The 22,038-nt window shown below is 44.0% G+C and overlaps 1 protein-coding gene across 1 annotated transcript in view; it reads right to left on the bottom strand.

Moving 5' to 3' along the window:
* The window catches only part of arhgef38 (Rho guanine nucleotide exchange factor 38), a 91,948-nt gene that overhangs the window by 44,018 nt on the left and 25,892 nt on the right, over positions 1-22,038 (bottom strand). Inside the window, exons 2-5 of the mRNA XM_043674467.2 lie at positions 7,676-7,863; positions 6,470-6,593; positions 3,264-3,411; positions 2,534-2,551 (exon numbers count right to left, since the gene is read on the bottom strand). Of these exons, the coding sequence (XP_043530402.2) occupies positions 2,534-2,551; positions 3,264-3,411; positions 6,470-6,593; positions 7,676-7,863 (478 nt within the window). The remainder of the gene's footprint in view (positions 1-2,533; positions 2,552-3,263; positions 3,412-6,469; positions 6,594-7,675; positions 7,864-22,038) is intronic.

Here is a 22,038-nt window from a genome sequence, read left to right as displayed (position 1 = left end):
CTGTGGGAGAAAACCCATGCAGGCACGGGGAGAATGTGTAAACTCCACACAGAACAGTCGCCACAGGCTGAAATCAAACCTGAGGCTGTGAGGCAGTAGCGCTAACCACTCAGCTACTGTGTCACCCCAAGATGACCTTTTTGAGGTATGCGGGGAAGGATTGCAGGATGGAACCTTGGCCAAATATATGACTATATTTACCCTGGATGGTGCTGGTTTCTTTGAGTGACTAAAAAAAAGACCTGATGGAGGAAGTTAAAAAAAGAAAAAGGCACAGCATTGAGGTGAAGCAAAGTTGGTTAACACTCTGCTGCAAAATGTGGGAATGAGATGGAAGTAAGGGAGATAGTTTCTTGATTCTTAGGGAATATATTGTTTGTGGGAATATATTGTCCCTACGTTGCTGGTTAGTTGGTTAATTCATTTGCTCTCTTGGGAAAAGGACTTTGGATCCCAATGCAGTTGAAATGTGGTAACGTATAGTGACATAGCTGTGAAAGAAATGCAGTTTACACTTGATGTTATCCATTACACATTGATCTACTCGACAATCCCATATTCTATTTATTCCAGATTGAACTCATGATTTTATATCTCTCATATCACTTTACACATTATTCAGGACTCACAGATCTCACACAACTTCCTTTCGGAAAAGGGTTTCTCCTTTATTATTGTTTGGTAGTACAGAACTTGAGAATTGCAGGATAAAAGGCATTTTTTGAAGCTTTTCATTTTGCTCACTTCAGGACATTTGCAGATATATCAATGTAAGGTTTTTAAATACTCCAGGAGAAGAGAGTTCTGTTTGGTTGGCAGGTGGACTCTGATTGGTAGAGGTGTTGTCATGTAGAATGCACCAGTTAGATGATTACTGACAATTAACCACCATGCTTTGTTTATATTTGAACACTGAAGGTCAACACTCATTGGTCAAGGCATTGCCCTGAGGAATGAACCAGTGAATGGCTGTGGCCTCTTGTACTGTGTTGCAACAAGGACAGTACAGGTTATTCTTCTACAACGCAAATTCACTGTAAGGTGATTGACAAATAGGGGATGCTGTGTCCAAAGGATAAACTTTTAAAACGTGTGTTGACCGTAACGCGATTGCATCGCCAACACTTTAAGTGCTATTTTTAATTGGGTGTTTTTATATAACACAGGGTTACACAAGAACGCAACCATAGCATTATAGAAGAGATAACTATATGCATATGTGTTCTTTCTGTCTGCAAAGGACTGGCCCCATTGTGTTGTATATGTGGAAGAGAGAGCCTGACTGTCAGTCTTAAACTGGTGTCAGTATAATTCCGAGCATCCTCAGGATTCTTCAGCAAATGTTGTCCAGTCACAGAATCACATCTAATGTTGGACACCACACTATGTTGTGAGTTTTACAAGCAATATCTGGTTGGGTACCGTAAATAGCTTGTCTGTGGCGAATCGCTGAAAAGACACAATGTTTGATACAATCTGCCAATCATTTGGGCATATGGCCAACACACCTGGCATCACACCGGCACTGAAATTAAATATCACATTGCTCATTTGTTTGGTAGGCAGAACATCTTTTTAGCTTGAGGATAGCATCCTGTTATTGGTGAACATTACTTGTGAAATACCTAGTTTTACCTGTTATGCAAAGTTATGACAGAATTTACCCTTGATGGGTAATTTTAGAGATAGTGTGGGATTTTTTGGGACTGCAAGTCATGGCCCTACATCCGTTCATGAACTTGCACGATAGACAACAAGAAATGATCTGATTAGGTTAGCCATTATCCCACAGAATGGCTATAATGTTCTCTATTGTCAGCATCAAACTGGCACCATGTAGAAATGTCCCATGTGCATAAGGTCAATCTATAATAACACGTGGAACTACAGGTTTGGCTGTAAACTACCAATCATCATCGAACTGGTATTGTTCATGGCAACATCTCTACAATCCATAGGTCACTTGCCGACCAGTCAGCACTGAGGTCCCAGTTCTGATTAAGGGTCACTGCACCTGAAACGTTAACTCTGATTTCTCTCCACAGATGCTGCCAGACCAGCTGAGCTTTTCCAGCGGCTTCTGTGGTTGTTTCTGATTTACAGCATCTGCAGTTCTTTCGGTTTTTATTGAACCCCTTTTGTTGGTATTTTTACGAGGAACGCAAGATGAAAACCTCAATAAATGATTAAAGAAGGGAGTACAGTAACTACAAATGTATGGTTTGATCACAAATCCCATTTACAAATCCAGTTTATAGCTTTAGTGGATTACCAATAATTCTGGGATAAACATTTACTCAGAAACTTCCAAGATTATTTCCCTGAGTTAATGGTCATATTGGCAGGCAAACCAAAGATGACTAAAAGCCACGGAACAAATAGAAACTATTCTAGTGACAGATTAATGTATAAATCATCGTATACTCAGAGAGACAGCCAGAGCCAGAGCCAGAGCCAGAGCCAGAGCCAGAGGATCAAGGAAAACTAAAAGGTGGAAGTAATTTTTTTGTCATATATAAAATTGTATACTCACTGCTCCTGGTATATTTTCCTAATTTTTAAAAGAAATAAATCATAATTAAAACAAGTTTAAAAAAACTTGAACATAAAGCAATTTTAGAAATTGAAGGCTGTATAGTTTAAGAAAAGATCTACTATTACGTATTACCTTTTCAGACCCGTATATTCATGCTGTTCTCAAGGGGAGTGTGATTTTTTTTTAATTCACTGAGCACTTTAATGCCAAAGAGACCATTGACTAATTCTGATGAAGAGTTAAGATTAGAGTGGTGCTGAAAAAGCACAGCAGGTCAGGCAGCATCCGATAAGCAGGAAAAATCAACATTTCGGGCAAATGCCTGTCATTCTTGGCAGTACCCATTTCTGCCTAGTTCTGATGAGGACCTGGCCCATCCTACTTGAACCCCAATTTTAGCAAACAGCTACGGTCAACATAGAGTTGGAACCGGTGCTATTTCTGGAGGTTTGCTCACATGATTCTTGACCATATGACCCCTGATGTTGTTTGAAGGATAAATGTTTGTCAAGACATGGAGGGAGAACTTAAGGGAGTGAAACAGTGGAACTCATTCAAAAAAACAGTACCTCTGACAATACAGCACTCCCTTACTATAGCACTGGGAATGTCAGCCTCAATGATGGGGGCTTGAGCTGCTTATGCTTCAGACCTTTAGGATCTAAGTTAAGATTGCTACCCACTGGGCCACAACTGATATTCACCTCAGAAAGCCACAGGTACTTACTTCAGAGCATCAACTTGGTTCCTTAAATGTCGCCGAATGTCATCATCTTTGTCGTATGTTTCAAGCAAACTATTGGCGTCATCGTGGTGATAACAATAGATTTTATAAACTTCTTCCAAAGGAGTTTTAAGCTGTAAGAATATTTCACCTGTTGAAAGAAGTGAAGACAATGTAAGTAAACAGAAAGCTCCTTGAAACTGGCCTTCACACTTAGAAATACTAAATCATAAACTAATCCTACCAGGACACTTAACTGATCTCAGCTAGAATCAGAGTGAGAAAGCTAGCCTCACAGTCTCTCTGCTCCCCCACTGGTGGCAGTGCCTAGGTCCAAGTTATAACATTCTTTAACTAAATCTCTCCATTTCTGTCTCCGCTCCTTAAGACTGCCATTAAAACTCTTTGCTGAAATATTAATGTCCCCATTCCCTAATGACAATTAAATGGCGATTAAAGAAAGGGGCATAATGTCCAGTGACTAATTTGTCTGATTGTGTATCCTAGCAATGCTTCTGCAGATTGCGGAAGGTATACAAACGGATGTTGTTGCAATTCATCTGAAGAAAAAGAAAACTCAGGAAACATGCTCCTGTCTGTTTCTTGTGACAAATACCCACCTCGCTTTCTCCCTCCCATTTCCGTAGACCCATCGCTCCTGGCACCACGCCCTCCCCCACCCTCACTACCTGCTCCCCCATCCACACCTACATACTCTTCCCATCCCCCATAATCTTTATTTCTGCTGTGGCCACTTACTCATATCATTCCCAGCTACAGAAATTGCTTAGATGTTGGGTTGGAGTTAACAGTGATTATGTTTGCATGTGCGAAATCTCCAGCATTTACTCTCTGGATCCCTTTTGCAATATTTATAGGAAATGAGGGAAGTTGTAGATTATGTTCTCACAAAAAGACATTGATTTCAAACATTAGCACTGTTACTCTCTCTTCACCAGTACCTGTTTCCAGCATTTCCACTTTTTATTTCAGATTTCCAGCAACTGTACTATCTTGTTTCAGCATGAGTGGTGTATTAATGTTGCACATTTATTGCCACAAGCTCACAAAGATGCAGACACTGAGGAAACAAAGGAGGCTGCATTGTAATCTGAATGGGGTTTCGGGGGTTTGCCCTTGAATGCTGAATATTCACTGATTGATATGTAGAGAGAAGTGTTTGGGAAGATTGACATGGTAATTTCAGCAGGAATGTAATGGTTAACAGGATTTTTGAGCTTAGTATGTGATAGGGAGTTAAAAAAAAGACCAAGCCATCAAAAGAACATCAGTCTCCCTTTATCAGCTGCCTCAACTACTTGTTAATGGTTATATCGAACATTTCATCATTAAGGTCCTTGCACTTTAACCTGGTATGAGAAGCAGATTACAGACCTGAACTTGCCTAAAGATAGCAGAATTTTTGTCAAAATCAATAAGTACAAGATAGCTATTTACTGAACCATACAAGATATCTCACTTACTGTCATAAGAACATAAGAAACAGGAGCTGGGGCAGGCCATTCAGCCCGCTATTCAACGCGATCGTGGATGCTTCACCCCAAGCCTCAACTCGAGTCATCTCATCTTCTTACACCCCTCAACTCCTCAATATTTTAAAAACAAACTTTCTAATTCCTCTTTTTTAAACTTTCAGAGATCCAGCTCTCTGAGGCAGAGAATTCCAGACGTGCACTACCATCTGGGAGACAAAATGCCTTCACACTAAATGAGACCCCTCCCTGCTCCATATTCTGCACCTACAGCCCCAAGTTTGTGATTCCTCCATTAGTGCAAACATCTTCTCAATGTCTACCTGGTCAAGCCTCCTCTTGTTTTGAATCTTGTCCGGCAAATGCTGAAGGTGTGCTGCTGGTAGGGGTGTATATTGTAAGGTGAGGCACACATTCTTACTGAACTCTAAGAAGCTTAATTATTTACAAAGGATGTTAAAAGAAGACTTCTGAAAATTTCCTATTCCGTGTGATCTGACATCAACATGACACAGCTCCTTATGCACGTGCTCAGTAGCAGTTCCCAGAGTTCTCTTTGCTCCGAGGTATGGATGGTGGAATAGGTGGGGGCTGTATTTCACAGTCTGAAATAAGCTCCCAATTCACATGAATGAGAAGAGAAAATGACAGTGGGAGGCTGTGTAGTGGGAGGTTGTGTTAAAGGTTTACACTTATTCCTCATTTTCCCTATTGATTGTCGATCAAATACACAAAGGGCACAATTTCCAGCTGTTATTGGTGTTCATCTCCTGCTATCCAACAGTAATGTGATTAATCCCAGTGTTATTACCAGTACAATACTGCTATGCTGGCCTCAAGGTGAAATCATTGAAAAAAGATGTCAACTACTGAAAGTGTAAGGACAGGAACGCAAAGTTATACAAAAATAAAATCAAAGCTTTTGCATTTTGGAAACAGAATACTTGAGGATTAATCAGTTGTACAAAACATTGGTTGGTCACAGCTGGAGTGGTGTGGGTGGTTTCAGAAAGACCCTTTAAACCATAAGGAGCAGACAGCACAATAAAAGGGTGTTACCGGAAATGTGAAATATTGAAAGGTGTGCCAACAGAATAGAAAAGTCAAAAATCGGTTGAAAAGGCAGTGGGATAGTCCATTTGATTCCTTCAGTCTGCTTCCCCATTCAATAAGACCATGGCTGACTTTATATCTCAAATTGACATCTCCACAATTCATGGAGAAATTGAGGACTGCAGATGCTGGAGATCAGAGTCGCGAGTGTGGTGCTGGAAAAGCACAGCAGGTCAGGCAGCATCCAAGGAGCGGGAGAGTCAACGTTTCAGGCATGAGGAATCACCGCAATTCATGACTCCATTAAGAAATGGTTAAGTAAGGTTTTTAAAATCGTAAAAACACCAACTGAGAGAACTGAGAGTAAGATTATCCCTCTGGTTGCAGAGTGAGAAATGAGAGCATAACAACTAAATGTACTAAGAAAGGAAGAGGAGAATGACAGGAACTATCTTTGCGTGAGGTGCTACTGGAGAGTAGGTGGCCAACTCCGACGGCTTTAGTGAAGGTAATGGAGAGAGAGAGTGAGATTGGTTTGGAATTGTCCCACCACAAAGTCAGTGTGGTGGGTCTGAGACAGCGCCCTGCTACTGTTCTGTAGGTGCCTGTGATTCCCACAGGGATATTTCATTGTCAAACATAAACATATCACTGCTCACATACCGATCATCTGCATCTCTGGATCATCTTCAGCAATGGCATATTCTAACATGGACAAGAGTTTGGCAGATATCTGATGAACAGATTCAATGTTGCTGAACAACCCATCGACATCAAGACACTCCATCTGCAGATACAAATCAAGGTCAAATCACAAAGACAACACAACCCAGACTGTCTAATGATGTTTAAAAGAGATATGCGGGGCACGTTTTTCCTACAAAGGGTAGTGAGTGCCTGGAAAGTGGTGGTGGTGGTGGAAGCAGACACAATAGCAGCACCTGGGTGAATACATGAAAAGGAAGAGAATACAGATCCTGTAAGTGAAGACAGTTTCAGTACAGAAAGGCTCAATTTGTTGGCAAAGCTGAGAGGGCCTAAAGGCCTGTTGCTGTACTGTGTTGTTCTTTGCTCTATGGTGTTTCATGGACTGTTTTAAGAAAACATTTCACACTTGACCACGCCAGGAAGTGTTAGGGCAGGTGACTAAGGCTTGATCAAGGAACTAGGTTCAAAGAGTGTCTTCAAAACAGAGAAAGAGTGGTATGGAGAGAGAAGTCCAGAGGTTCGGGTCTAGTCAGAGGTGTAAATGGCAGAGTGACGAAATCAGGGAAGGCTGTGAGGTTACAGTCTGCAGGAATACAATGATCTTGGAAGTTCATAGACCTTGAGAACGCCAAAGAGATAAGAAAGAGCAAGACCATGGAGGGATTTGAAATCAAAGAAAATACTTATCAAATTGAGGTATTGTCCGACTTGGACTAAATGAGGATCAGTGAGCACAGGGTGATGTGCGAACACGATGTGGTGTGAGTTAGAATATGGTCTGTAATATTTTGGATGAGATCAGCTTTTAGGAAGGAAGAAAGAGAGAGGAGAGACAGGAAAACATTCAAACATTCAGAGCTACAAATAACAAAGGCATGTAGGTGGTCTGCAGTGAAAGATGAGTGGAGGAAGGGACATAACGGGTGGTGGTATGGAAATGGAAATAGGTAACTTTGGTAATGAAAAGGGTTCAAAGTATTGTCACCAGATTTGGGGGACTGCTGCTATGTCCTCATGAGAAAAAAAAACACAACAAGAGGTAAAAATGTGGAATTGATTATAACTCTGCGAAAACCTACAGAATGTCAGCACACTGAAAAGCAAGTCAACAAATCAAAGCTACAAAGAGGAAAGGTTCAAGTAATGTTTTGAGAATATTACCCTTTTCTCTCTCAGTGGGTGAACCACGTGTGTGATGCACAGATCCAAGTCGTTGAAGTGATCTTTCTCAGTCACTACTAGCTCTTTGATGACCTTTAACCTCCTGCCCATCATGCGCTGCCTCTGCTCCTCAGGGTCCAGAGGTGGGGTCATTGGTGCCTCAGGAATGGCGTGGGGAGTCATCTTAGCTGTGAAGGCAGGAAGGAAGGAACATCAGAATCAATGATCCGAGAATAAAAAGGAGGTTATTCAGAAACTAAAAGAAATCAAGACACAGGGGAGACTAGTAAGCCCTTTGAGTCTTTACTGCAACTTGAATGGATTGTGGCTGGTTTTTACCTGAACTCCATCACTGACCTTGAGTCTTTAACACCTGTCTGTCTCCGATTTGAAACTCCTGTTGTCTCAACAGCTTACTTGGAAAGGGTTCCAGATTTTTATTGCCATTTAGTATCCATCAGCCCTGGACTATGTGATGATCATTCCAACTCAAAAGAATTTTCACCCACCCACCAACCCCATATTTTTTGCCACTTATCTTAAATATTTGGCTATTGATGCAAGTCAAAATTCAAAATTTGTTATTAGGGTGTGGATCTTAGATGGGGTCTTGTGCTTGGTAGGATCTCATGGCTAAGCTGTTGATAAATTTGCATTTAATTAGCATTTTGCTAACTATTTACACAATTAAGCCTAACATGAAAACCCATACAGAATTCCCTCTCTCCAGACTCTGGTGTTAGTAGATGTCTTAAATCACTGCTTTTGGAGGCTGACCATTTACAGATTTGAGTATTAACCCTTTCCACTACAAAAACCTCTTCATAATTTCGAGCTGCTAGATTTAATTTCCCTTTAACACTCCCTGCTCTGAACAATTCCAGCTCCTCCAGTTTCTTCACATTGACTGGTGTTCCTCATCCTGAGCAAATTCTGAGATTTATAAAGTTTTAGTGTACCTTCCTGGTTGTTATACAGTATCCATACTTCTATTGATAAACAAAGGATCCTTTGAGCAGAATCTCCTGCTCCCACAGGTGGTGAGCTTGGAGCTGACAAGGACATCGTATTGGGTGTAGTGGCGGCACTCTCAAACCCTGTATCTTCCTCATTCCTCCGGAATCAAGTATGAGGCAGGAATCTTGTTCAACCTCCCAGTTCTGCCACCAACTGGGGTATTTGGGAGGGCAACAGATCACCAGATAAGGGCCTGATGCCCAACCACCACTGTGAGGAACAACCCAGCTGCAGGAAGGTCTGTCACCATGCAGTCAAATTGGGAGCTGGGGGTGTGGGGGGCATTGAATTTCAAAGGACAGCCCCATTGAAGGACTGGAGGTACTGCAGGGTGGGGGCTGGAGTGTGGGGTGGGGGCTGGAGTGAGGGGGTTGGAGAGTGGGGGCTGGTGAGAGGGGTGGGGGCTGGAGTGTGGGGTGGGGGCTGGAGTGAGGGGGTTGGAGAGTGGGGGCTGGTGAGAGGGGTGGGGGCTGGAGTGTGGGGTGGGGGCTGGAGTGAGGGGGTTGGAGAGTGGGGGCTGGTGAGAGGGGTGGGGGCTGGAGTGTGGGGTGGGGGCTGGAGTGAGGGGGTTGGAGAGTGGGGGCTGGTGAGAGGGGTGGGGGCTGGAGTGTGGGGTGGGGGCTGGAGCGAGGGGGCTGTAGAGTGTGGGGTGGGGGAGATGTCAGTATACTGAGAGCCATCCCCCTGCCCTTGCTTCTGACCCCCTCTAGCCACACTCCCCAACAAAAGAAACCCCACCCACCCATCCAGACAGTACTTTCCCTGAAACAGGCCTGGGTGCAGTTCCAAATGCAGCCATGGTCTTCACCATGGTGTTGCTGAGCACAAGAGCCGCCAGCATATCACGGACCAGCAGCTGTTGCTGGGCAGGCTTCCACCTCCCTCACCCCCAACTCCTCCCTCTCCCATTCTCTCTCCCTCCTTTTATGCAGGGGGTTAATTCCAGGTGTAGGGTTGGATGCTGCTTTGGTAGGCCTCCAGTGGAACAGACCACACACCCCTGCCAGCAGCCAAGACCCCTGCCCCCTCAACAGCATTCCACCCAATAGGGTTTTATTTTTAAGCAGCTTTTAACGTGGTCTTCCACCTTCAAAGATCTGTGTATGAACAGCCCGGGATCTGTGGGCGAGTGTGCACTCTGTGAAAGGGTATCACTGGATTTATATTGCTGAGGAATGTAATTAGCTGCCCACTGGTTACTCTTCCTTTGTGTTTTAAGCAGCCATTTTGAAGGAAAGAATTTTCATTTATCTCGCACTTGCCATGATCGCTGGACATCACAAAGTGTTTCAAAGCGGATGCAGTAACCTTTGAAGTGTAATCGCTGTTACAATGCAAGAAACACAACCAGCAATCTGCACACAACATGATGTCCCAATACATGCTGCTGTTGCGAGCAGGTAATCTGTTTTTGTGATTTGGTTGATTCATGAACAGCGGCCAGGAGAAAACACCCTGATCGCTTTGAAATAGTGCAACGGGATCTTTTACAGCTGGCAGACGGATTCCTCACCTCATTGGAAAGATCAGCCCTTCCAACAATGCAGTACTCCCTCAGGAGAAAGTGAGGTCTGCAGATGCTGGAGATCAGAGCTGAAAATGTGTTGCTGGAAAAGCACAGCAGGTCAGGCAGCATCCGGGGAACAGGAGAATCGACGTTTCGGGCATAAGCCCTTCTTCCTGAAGAAGGGCTTATGCCCGAAACGTCGATTCTCCTGTTCCCTGGATGCTGCCTGACCTGCTGCGCTTTTCCAGCAACACATTTTCAGTACTCCCTCAGTACTGCACTGAACTGTCACCCTTCATCCTGAATTGGGATGTGAACCCAAAACCTTGTGACTCAGGAATGAGAATGCACCACTGCTGGCTCAAAGACCATCCTCAGGACATCCAATAACATTCCACAGCCCAATTAAATACTTTGAAGACTCTTGTAGAGAAAGATGCAGAGACCAGATACAATAAGTCTCAAGGTGACTCAGGTAATGCTGTCTCTCCTTAACACCATTAATAAAACAGTGACAATATCTGTTTCATATTGAGAGATTTCACTGTAACGTAGTTTGCCACATCTGTCCATTTCCTGCCTCTGCACAAGATCTTTCCTCTTCCCTTAGTCCTGAAGTTCCCTCAGCCTGCCTCTTGTTCCTGGCCCTGCCCTGATACCTGATTTTCCAACCCACCACAGTTCCCGTTCCCACCCTCTGTTCCAATCTTTAACATTTCTGGTGTCACTCGTGGGGACTTGCTGCTCTGCTTCTCTCTGGCTCCTGTTCTGAACTTGCACTGAAATCCTGGTACCAGGAGTTAGTCAGTGCAGGATGTTCTGAACTTCAGGGGCTGCCCGCACTGACCAGTTCCTGCCAGAAGATGGAGCCTGCATTAAAACTTTGTCATCTGAGCACTTTCCTAACATTTATTTACAATATTGTCATTTATAAATGTAGTGCAGTATAACACAAATGTATTTTAAAGGTTATTTTCTTCATGAAAATAGGCATTTAGGAATGCACACCATTCCAACTTGATAATGTTTAAGTCTTTCTTTTATATTAATTGATTTACTTTATTTTGCAAGTTGTTTCAGCCAGGACTATGCAACAACTCAATCTGTACATTGCTCTTTTTTTTAGAATTTAATAGAATAGCCGTAATTGCCACATATACTCAATGAGTATCATGAAAAGTATATACCTTGCCAATTACAGCACTGATTTGGATACAAAATGTACCCAGGCACAGCTTTCTTTAGTTACAAGATTTTAAACAATAGATTAATAAAAGGTCTAGCATTATAGAAATAAATGTTTAGTACAGCAGATCACACTGGCTCCTAACTCCAGTCCACACTGGGCCCTGGCTCCTGACTGCACAGTGACACGCCAACAGTGGGAGGCCGCTGCAGGAGGCCAAGTGGTCACCACGTCAATGCCAGAGGCCCCCTAAGGGAGGTGGCCGCTGTGCCAGGCCAAGGGATTGCCATGCCAACACCGGGTGGCCGCTGTGGAAGGCTGGGAGGTTGCCATGCCAACACCGGGTGGCCGCTGTGGAAGGCTGGGAGGTTGCCATGCCAACACCGGGTGGCCGCTGTGCCAGGCCAGGGGATTGCCATGCCAACACCGGGTGGCCGCTGTGCCAGGCTGGGAGGTTGCCATGCCAACACCGGGTGGCCGCTGTGCCAGGCTGGGAGGTTGCCATGCCAACACCGGGTGGCTGCTGTGCCAGGCCAGGCCAGGCCGGGAGGTTGCCATGCCAATGTTGGCAGGCCGCTGTACCAGGCCAGGAGCCTGAGAAATGTCTGAAGGAACCTAACTCCAATTTTAACATTAATTGCTGTGAGATCCTATGATTTACTTAAAGTTATGATTTTCAGAAATGCAATAACAATTTTAAGTGAGGATCTGCTGTAAAGCTCACCACATAATATCTAACCATGTTTCACCTTGACACCTCTGATAAAGCAATATATGTACTTTGTATTAGTTACTAATCGTTTCCAAAGCAATTCTCCAGCCTCCTTTCGGCTATGTGTTGACTGACATGACAAATTTGTCTTGGTACGTGTCAATCTGCTTGTTAAAAGCTGAATAGAAAGCTTTGGTCTATCACAGGCCATGACATGGTATCCGGGGTCTTCAGAGGCTAAACAGAGGCCGGCGGCTTCTGGGTCCTAAAGACAGTCAGCCAAGGCCTACTCCTCAGCAAATCCAATGACCGGAAGATAAGTGTTCATACCTTCTTGTCATAGGATAAGGGTTCTAGGAGAGGAGTCAGGGGCATGGGCAGAGAGCGGATTTCAGACGCTACCTCTTAGCCCCAATCCATGGATCCAATTACCCAAGATCAGGGCAATTGAGGCCTGGCACTACTGAGCAGGGAGTCACTCAGGTTACTCAGTCAGGGGGTCTGCCACTTTTCCTGACTACCAATAAAGCACATCTTTGAGGAGTCATAGTCATTGAGTCATAGAGATGTACAGCACGGAAACAGATCCTTCAGTCCAACCCGTCCATGCCGACCAGATATCCCAACCCAATCTAGTCCCACCTGCCAGCACTCGGCCCATATCCCTCCAAACCCTTCCTATTCATATACCCATCCAAATGCCTCTTAAATGTTGCAATTGTACCAGCCTCCACCACTTCCTCTGGCAGCTCATTCCATACACATACCACCCTCTGCGTGAAAAAGTTGCCCCTTAGGAATCTTTTATGTCTTTCCCCTCTCACCCTAAACCTACGTCCTCTAGTTCTAAACTCCCCGACCCCAGGGAAAAGACTTTGTCTATTTATCCTATCCATGCCCCTCATAATTTTGTAAACCTCTGTAAGGTCACCCCTCAGCCTCCGACGTTCCAGGGAAAACAGCCCCACCCTGTTCAGCCTCTCCCTATAGCTCAGATCCTCCAACCTGGCAACATCCTTGTAAATCTTTTCTGAACCCTTTCAAGTTTCACAACATCTTTCCGATAGGAAGGAGACGAGAATTGCACACAATATTCCAACAGTGGCCTAACCAATGACCTGTACAGCCGCAACATGACCTCCCAACTCCTGTACTCAATACTCTGACCAATAAAAGAAAGCATACCAAACATCATCTTCACTATCCTATCTACCTGCGACTCCACTTTCAAGGAGCTATGAACCTGCACTCCAAGGTCTCTTTGTTCAGCAACACTCCCTAGGACCTTACCATTAAGTGTATAAGTCCTGCTAAGATTTGCTTTCCCAAAATGCAGCACCTCACATTTATCTGAATTAAATTCCATCTGCCACTTCTCAGCCCATTGGCCCATCTGGTCCAAATCCTGTTGTAATCTGAGGTAACCCTCTTCGCTGTCCACTACACCTCCAATTTTGGTGTCATCTACAAACTTACTAACTGTACCTCTTATGCTCGCATCCAATTTATTTATGTAAATGACAACAAGTAGAGGGCCCAGCACCGATCCTTGTGGCACTCCACTGGTCACAGGCCTCCAGTCTGAAAAACAACCCTCTATCACCACCCTCTATCTTCTACCTTTGAGCCAGTTCTGTATCCAAATGGCAAGTTCTCCCTGTATTCCATGAGATCTAACCTTGCTGATCAGTCTCCCATGGGGAACCTTGTCGAACGCCTTACTGAAGTCCATATAGATCACATCTATTGCTCTGCCCTCATCAATCTTCTTTGTTACTTCTTCAAAAAACTCAATCAAGTTTGTGAGACATGATTTCCCACGCACAAAGCCATGTTGACTATCCCTAATCAGTCCTTGCCTTTCCAAATACATGTACATCCTGTCCCTTAGGATTCCCTCCAACAACTTGCCCACCACCGAGGTCAGGCTCACCGGTCTATAGTTCCCTGGCTTGTCTTTACCACCCTTCTTAAACAGTGGCACCACGTTTACCAACCTCCAGTCTTCTGGCACCTCACCTGTAACTATCGATGATACAAATATCTCAGCAAGAGGCCCAGCAATCACTTCTCTAGCTTCCCACAGAGATGATAATTTGAGCTTCCATAATGGCTGTTCATTAACACTTCACGGTTTAAACTGGTGGGAGGTTATGAATGTTGCCAATGGACTTTCTTGCCCAGAAACAAAATGGTGAAATGGCAAGAAGTGCCGAACCAAGCTTTACAGGCTGAAAGAACATGTACACGCATTGCGCCCGTCTCATCATAACTAAATAAGCAATAGTTCAAACTTTCTCCAATCCTTAAGGCAATGCCTTAGCCAATCAGAGTCAACCTGCCTGGTTTAAACTTAAACCAAGCTTGGCAGTTAACTGTCAGTCATCCCCTAACTGGTGCATTCCCAACTGGAAAACCTCTACCAATGTAAGTCCACTTGACAACCAATCAGCACTCGCTTCTTATGCATTTCCAAATGTTATTCCCTTTTAGATTGCTACTTATTTCAAATTGTCCTGATGCAAGATGGAAACTTCAACAAAACCTGTCTTTTTCAGCAATACACACTTAGAGCTCAGCTTAGATTAAACCTAAGAGTCCCCTGTACAGTCTGGTCTCCACATGACTATACCAGTGTATGATGTTTTAAAAAGAGTATACAAAAAGGATGGAAACAGAACTGGGAGGTTATAGCAATGAAAATCAGCACATGCTGAGTCTATTTCCAACAGAAATAAGAAGGCTGAGGGGAGACCTGTTGGAGGTTTTTAAAATCATGGAGGAGTTTGACAGGATGGATGTAAAGATGAGTTCATTTCTGAATAAGCCTAAAATAAGGAGCCATGAACGTCAGGTACTCATTAATAGCTCCAATAGGAAACACTTTGGGATATATTTTACATCAGCCATTTGGGTGGGCTCCCATACCCCCACAACTGGGTCCCCCTCTTCCCCCTCCACCACTGTGTATGTAAAGTATGGAATCATGATATCATGAGCTCTGTCATTCCGCCAATTTCCCAAATCACAGGAAGCAAATAGGTGAAGGCTTCTGCAGCTGACCAGCCATCTCAAAATCACTCATTAACAAAATATTGAACTAGTTAACAATCCGGATCAGTTGTGTGCTGTTTTGTGGCGTGCTGCATTTCCTGGGAGTTGGATGTAGGAAGGGTTTTATAGCAGGCACAGCACAGGCAGCAGGGTGGCGCTGTCCATATGATTTCTGACTCTCTTTTAAACAAATATTTTTATTCGAGACTAAAACAAAGATGAAGGCCAATTCCAAGAGCAGGGGGCCTTGAAACCTGTAGCTATGACTGACTTGCCATACACAATGTTACCCCCTAATGCCTGATATCTTTGCCTGCAGTCCTGATTGGGTGGTGAGCATTCCACACCAGCCAACCCCCTTCTCTAATTGGTCACCTTCCCACAGGTTGGCCGCTAATTGGCAATCTGACATTTGATTGGATGAATTGAAAATGCGGGGGCTGAAGGAAGCCTGCAACAAAATGTAATACCCAGACTGGGAGGCCCTCTTGTGATGCAGTGGTAGCATCCCTACCCCCGGACCAGGAGACCTGGGTCCAGAGCTGTGTAATAATGACTCTGAACAGTTTGATTAGAAAAATAGGTTAATTTTAAAAAAAATTGCACTCCTAAAAAGAACCCAGACTAGGGAGCTCTTGTGGTGCAGTTGTAGTGTCTCTAAACCAGGAGGTCTGTGTTCAAGTCCTGCCTGCTCTAGAGTTGTGTAGTAACATCTCTGAGAAAAAATATCGAAATCTCGGACTGTTTCCCCAAATAGTGGTGTGGAACTCACTGCCATAGGGAGACAAAAAGTATTGGTGTATTAAAGAGAATTTAGAAAGACCAAACAGAGAGAGAAAGGACTAGATGGATATACTTGACAAGGCAAGATAAAGTCAGATGATAGAGGTACAGCATTAACATCAATGAAGATCAGTGGTGCTATAAATACTTCTTGGGATGTTATATAAAGGCCGGTGAAAAGGCTAATTGAAGTCTGTTCATGCAGAGTGATTTACAATTGAATTTCTAGCCCAGGTGTCTCTTAAAAGAAGACTGGTGCTGTGATAAGAGACTGTGGGTTTTTGAGAAGAATTGACAAAATGGCTGTTCTTGTCTTTATCTACCATGTCCTCTTGTGAATAGACCTCTCGGTGAGTAGAATGGAAAAACAAATATTTAATCAAGGAAATGTATTTAGCCTTTGTCAAAAGTAAATCGACAACAAATGCCATTTGAGGGAGTTTGTTATCGCTGGAGATACAGCAACCAAACAGTGCTCAGAGATAGTCCATACATGTTATAAACTTCCTGTAACCATGGCTATGCACAGTGATACGCTGAGCTTTGAACTCTGTGCTTCCATTTAATGATCATGTGCCAATCATTGACAGTGAATAGCACATTCTTGAAAGAAAAGGATATTTCTGGTTACAGGTGGTGAACTGCTACTCTGTTGGGATTTTGATCTGATCTGTCATATTCTCCTGGTCCTTTAAATCAATCTCTCAGAGAGGGATTCTGTTGAATTTATCACATGTATTTCTTTGTTCTCTCTGTGTTCCCAGGGGGTAGGTTAGTATCTGTGTTCTGTTTGCCCAGCGTGAAACCTGCCTGGGCTTACCAGGAAAACAGGAGAATCAAGAGTTCCTCTCTAAAGCTCAATCTCAATATGATGTTCACAGCTCATGGCCCTGAAATGTATCAGGTTATAGATCTTTCTTCTCAGTGGAATGCCAATTAAGAGAATCAAAACCAAACTAAATTCCTCAGGTGTGATTCCCTGCATCACCGGGGAGTGGGAATAAGTCAAAAGAAGTGGCCCATTTTTGAAAAAACTTTTCTTTAAAACTTTGTTTTTTCCTCCTTCATGGGCATTTCTGATTAGCCCCCTCCCCAAAATTGTTTGGCCATTCCTAGTTTTTCCTGAACTCTGTGCCTTGCTCAACCATTTCCAAAGACAGTTGAGGTTCCATCATATTACTGTGGGTCTGAAGTCACATGCAATCCTGAAGTTTCCTGAAGAAGGGCTCATGCCTGAAACGTCGATTCTCCTGCTCCTTGGATGCTGCCTGACCTGCTGTGCTTTTCCAGCAACACATTTTCAGCTCTGATCTGCAGTCCTCACTTTCTCCTAGAACATCTTCAGTGGGCCTCAGTTGAAGCAGTGTAAATGATTCCTGCTTTCTATTTATATGTCTGGGTTTCTTTGGGTTGGTGATATTATTTCCTGTGGCGATGTCATTTCCTGTGATGATGTCATTTCCTGTTCTTTTTCTCAGCGGGTGGTAGATGGTAGATTCCCTTCCTGAAGGGGAATAATGAACCAAATGGGTTCTACAGTAATCCTTGATGGTACCCAGCACTGACATTTCCAATTTGGACTTTTGACCAAATTTGTACTGCATCAACTACTGTGGTAGGATTTGAACCCATGAGCTGAAAAATGTGTTGCTGGAAAAGCGCAGCAGGTCAGGCAGCATCCAAGGAGCAGGAGAATCAACGTTTCGGGCATAAGCCCTTCTTCAGGAATGAGGAAGGTGTGCCAAGCAGGCTAAGATAAAAGGTAGGGAGGAGGGACTTGGGGGAGGGGAACCCATGACCCTTGAACATTAACTAGGCAATGGCAAGTCCATCTTGCTGGATTTTACATGATATCATGTTGCCTTCACACCTTCCTACTCAGGAGCCCCTTAGCCTGGTATCATTCTGGGAAATCATTTTATGACAACTGCTCCTGTACCTGGTTGTCTGTTATATAACCTGGACACCACGACAGTGAACCATACTCCAGACATGGTCTAACCAAAGCCAATCCAGGTTTTGCATATTTCCTATATTTTTGGTTCTCTTCCTGTAGAAAAATGCCCAGTGTTGGTCTTATTGACCTGACTCACTACTTCTCTACAGCTTGACCTCTTGACCCCATTTAGACTCTGATTTTCCTCTCTTCCTTATTCCTTTCAATAAATGTGCCACCTCCCATCATGATTGAAATTCAGTTGTCATCTACATGCCATTCTGCAACATTTTCAATACCTACTTGTATTTCGTCACATTTTCCTGGTATTAACAACATTAATAATTGGTGCAGGAGTAGGCGATACAGCCCTCAGGTCTAACCCGCCATCCAATATGGTCATGGTCGATCTGCCCAGGTCTCAAATCCTCTTTCATGCCAGATCAACATAGTCCTAAACTCTCTGCTTTTTCAAACATCAATCTACCTCCGTTTTAAATAAGGGTGTTGTGAAACTTGAAAGGATTCAGATAAGATTGACAAGGATGTTGCCAGGGTTGGAGGATCTGAGCTATAGGGAGAGGCTGAACAGGCTGGGGCTGTTTTCCCTGGAACGTTGGAGGCTGAGGGATGAACTTATTGAGGTTTACAAAATTATGAGGGGCATGGATATGGTAAATAGACAAAGTCTTGTCCCTGGGATCGGGGAGTCCAGAACTAGAGGGCGTAGATTTAGGGTGAGAGGGGAAAGATTTAAAAATGACCTAAGGGGCAACTTTTTCATGCAGAGGGTGGTGTGTGCATGGAATGAGCTGCCAGAGGAAGTGGTGGAGGCTGGTACAATTACAACATTTAAAGTGCATCTGGATGTGTATATGAATAATATACCTATTGCCCAATGCTGGCAAATGGGACTAGATTAGGTTGGGATATCTGGTCATTGTGGACAAATTGGACCGAATGGTCTGTTTCCGTGCAGTACATCTCAATGGCTCTATAAATACTCCCAGCAATCTAGCCTCCGCCTCTCTCTGGGGTAGAGAATTCAAGACAATCACTCCCCTCTGGGAGAGGAATTCCCTTCACACCTCAATTGTAAATGAGCTCTCCCTTACTCTGTAACTATGTCCTTGGGTTTTATGATCCCCAATAGCTGCGCCATCAAGCCCCCTCACATCATCCCTCCTCCTTCTAAACTTTGATGGATAAAGGTCTAACCTCTGTAACTGTTCTTAATAAAGCCTCCAATGCCAGCTACGTTTTAAATGCAAAGACTAATACTGTTAAGTGCTCCACGTGTGGTCTCATAGAAACCCAAGACATTAACTACACCGTAAAATTGGTATCATCTGCAAATTTGGAAATGGAGGTTCTCTCATTTCTGGGTCCAAGTTGTGTTTGTAACTGGTAGAACAGTTGGCCGAACATCTATCCCTGTGGAACATCTACCTTAAGGAGTGATTCTCAAACACCTGCTCTCTGTTATCTGCACTCTGTTATCCATTCTGCCACGTGTGCTGGACTGCAAGTGGAAGAAACCGGGCACAGAATGCACCTCCTGTCGAACAACATACGTTAGAGAGAGATTCATGTGTGCAACACCTCCTGGGTTTTCAATAACCTCAGCTTATTATCCTGAGGCTTATGTTTACATCTTAACACGTTATGTTCTTGCAACACACTTCAGCTGATGTGTTCTCCTACATTTAACATTCTTCCAACCAAGCAATGATGCAACTGTCCAACAGCCAAGATCCAATAAGTAAAACCTTGTAAATATTCAGCTCGTTTGGAAAGGAAAATGTTTGTGCGTTTTATTTAAATTGGGAGAAAGTGAGAGGGAGAGAGAAGACTGGAATATATTTTCACATTCACTGTTGAGATTGGCTACTGTATGTCAAACTCCCATTAGAGCCCATCCTTTTCCAATTCCCAGTTGATGACTTATTCTTGACTTTCACCAAGTTGCTTAGCAATAGCTTAATGAACCAACTCAAGAAGAAAAGGTTTCTAAAGACTCATGGCAGGGAGCTTTACCCTGGAGAAGCTGCATGTTTATGCTGCACTGTACCAGCACAGTGAAGCTTCAAGGTGTTCTAAATCTTTATAGCCTGTCCTCACAGCTAAAAAGGCTTCAAAATTCCTTTGGGCAAATCATCTTTTCTTTGAAAGCAGTGCGAACCCACAGGGAGTGATTGAGGTAAATAGTGCAGAAGGACTGATGGAGTTAGACTGGACAGAGACAATCTTTGCCGCTGTAGTATAACATGGAGAAATCTAATCAACCTTTTCAAGGGTGTTATTATACATCTCTGGAACAGTGAGATGTGAATCTGGACCTCCTGGCTCAGAGATAGGGACATTACCACTGTGCCACTAGACCACACTCCAGTGTGGAAAACAGAAAGGCAGGGCATTATTTAAATGGTGATATAGTGGAAAGTGTGGTTGTACACAGGGTGTACTTCATAGAATCCCTACGGTGTGGGAGCAGGCCATTCAGCCCATAAAATTGACACCAACCCTCCAAAGAGCATCCCACCCAGACACGTCCCCTTTCCCTATAACCAGTCATTTCCCATGGCATACCTACCTAACTTGCACATCCCTGGACATTATGAGCAATTTAGAATTGCCAATCCACCCTAATCTGCACGTGTTTGGACTATGGGAGGAAACCAGAGCATCCGGAGGAAACCCACACAGACAAAGGGAGAATACGCAAACTCCACACAGACAGTCGCCCGAGGCTGGAATCAAACCTGGGTTCCTAGCACTGTGAGGCAGCAGTGCTAACCACTGAGCCACCGTGTTCACCCTTGTACATCTGTCAATGAAGGTAGACAGGCAGGTGCAGCACGCAGTTAGGAAGGTGAATGGCGTATCGGTCTTCATTGCAAGAGGATGAGAGTTCAGAAGTAGGGCCATCTCAGTGCAGTTATACAGGTTGTGGTGAGATCACTCCTGGAGAATTGTGTGCAGCTTTCTCTCTCTGCCTTACGGAAGAATTGTCACAGAGAGAGGGCAGTGGAGGTTCACTCAACTGATACTGGGAGTGGCTGGGCTGTCCCATGAATAGAGATTGGTTAGACTGGGCCTGTACTGACTAGAGTTTAGAAGGATAAGAGGGAATCTGATTAAAATGTATGAAGTTATAAGTTATCACTTTCAGATATAAGTGGACAGACTCGATGCAGGGAGGATGTTTCCCTGGTTGGGAGGTGTAGAACCATGGCTGACATTCTCAGGATACATGGCAGACCATTTTGGACCGAGATGAGGAAAGCTTTCTTCAGAGGGCAGGTAACATATGGCATCCATTCATTACCAAAGCAGGCTGTGGAGCTGGGTGACTGCACATATTAACGACAGCAATTGATCATTTGTTCAGATATTAAAGGAGTCTTGGTGAGAAAGTGGGGTTGAGATACAGGGATCAGCCATGATCACATGAAATGGCAGAGCAGACATGAACAGCTAAGTGGCCTGCACCTGGTTTCTGTGAGGCTCCTGATACAGAGCAGCTAGGCCAAATCTGTAACTTGAGGTAAACGGGTGCCTTTACTTTTTATTTCCTTTATAGAGGCGTGTGTGACACTGGCAAGACCAGCATTCATTCTCCGTCCCTAATTGCCCTGGATCTAAGTGTTTCACTTGGCCATTTCAGCGTCAATCACATTACTGTTGGCCTGGAGTCACGCGTAGACAAGGGAAGGATAGCTGATTTTCTTCTCCAAAGGAAGGGTCAGATGGATTGTTTTTTTAAACAGCACATGGGCTGAGGAGTGGCAGATGGAGTTTAATTCAGATAAATGCGAGGTGCTGCACTTTGGGAAAGCAAATCTTAGCAGGACTTATACACTTAATGGTAAGGTCCTAGGGAGTGTTGCTGAACAAAGAGACCTTGGAGTGCAGGTTCATAGCTCCTTGAAAGTGGAGTCACAGGTAGATAGGATAGTGAAGAAGGCGTTTGGTATGCTTTCCTGTATTGGTCAGAGTATTGAGTAGAGGAGTTGGGAGGTCATTTTGCGGCTGTACAGGACATTGGTTAGGCCACTGTTGGGGTATTGTGTGCAATTCTGGTCTCCTTCCTATTGGAAAGATGTTGTGAAACTTGAAAGGGTTCAGAAAAGATTTACAAGGATTTTGCCAGGGTTGGAGGTTTTGA

Source organism: Chiloscyllium plagiosum, unplaced genomic scaffold, assembly GCF_037043375.1.
Source record: "Chiloscyllium plagiosum isolate Xiang-an unplaced genomic scaffold, Cpla_swu_hap1 HiC_scaffold_36, whole genome shotgun sequence".
Classification (NCBI taxonomy): domain Eukaryota; kingdom Metazoa; phylum Chordata; class Chondrichthyes; order Orectolobiformes; family Hemiscylliidae; genus Chiloscyllium; species Chiloscyllium plagiosum.
This window is presented reverse-complemented; position numbering and strand designations above follow the sequence as displayed.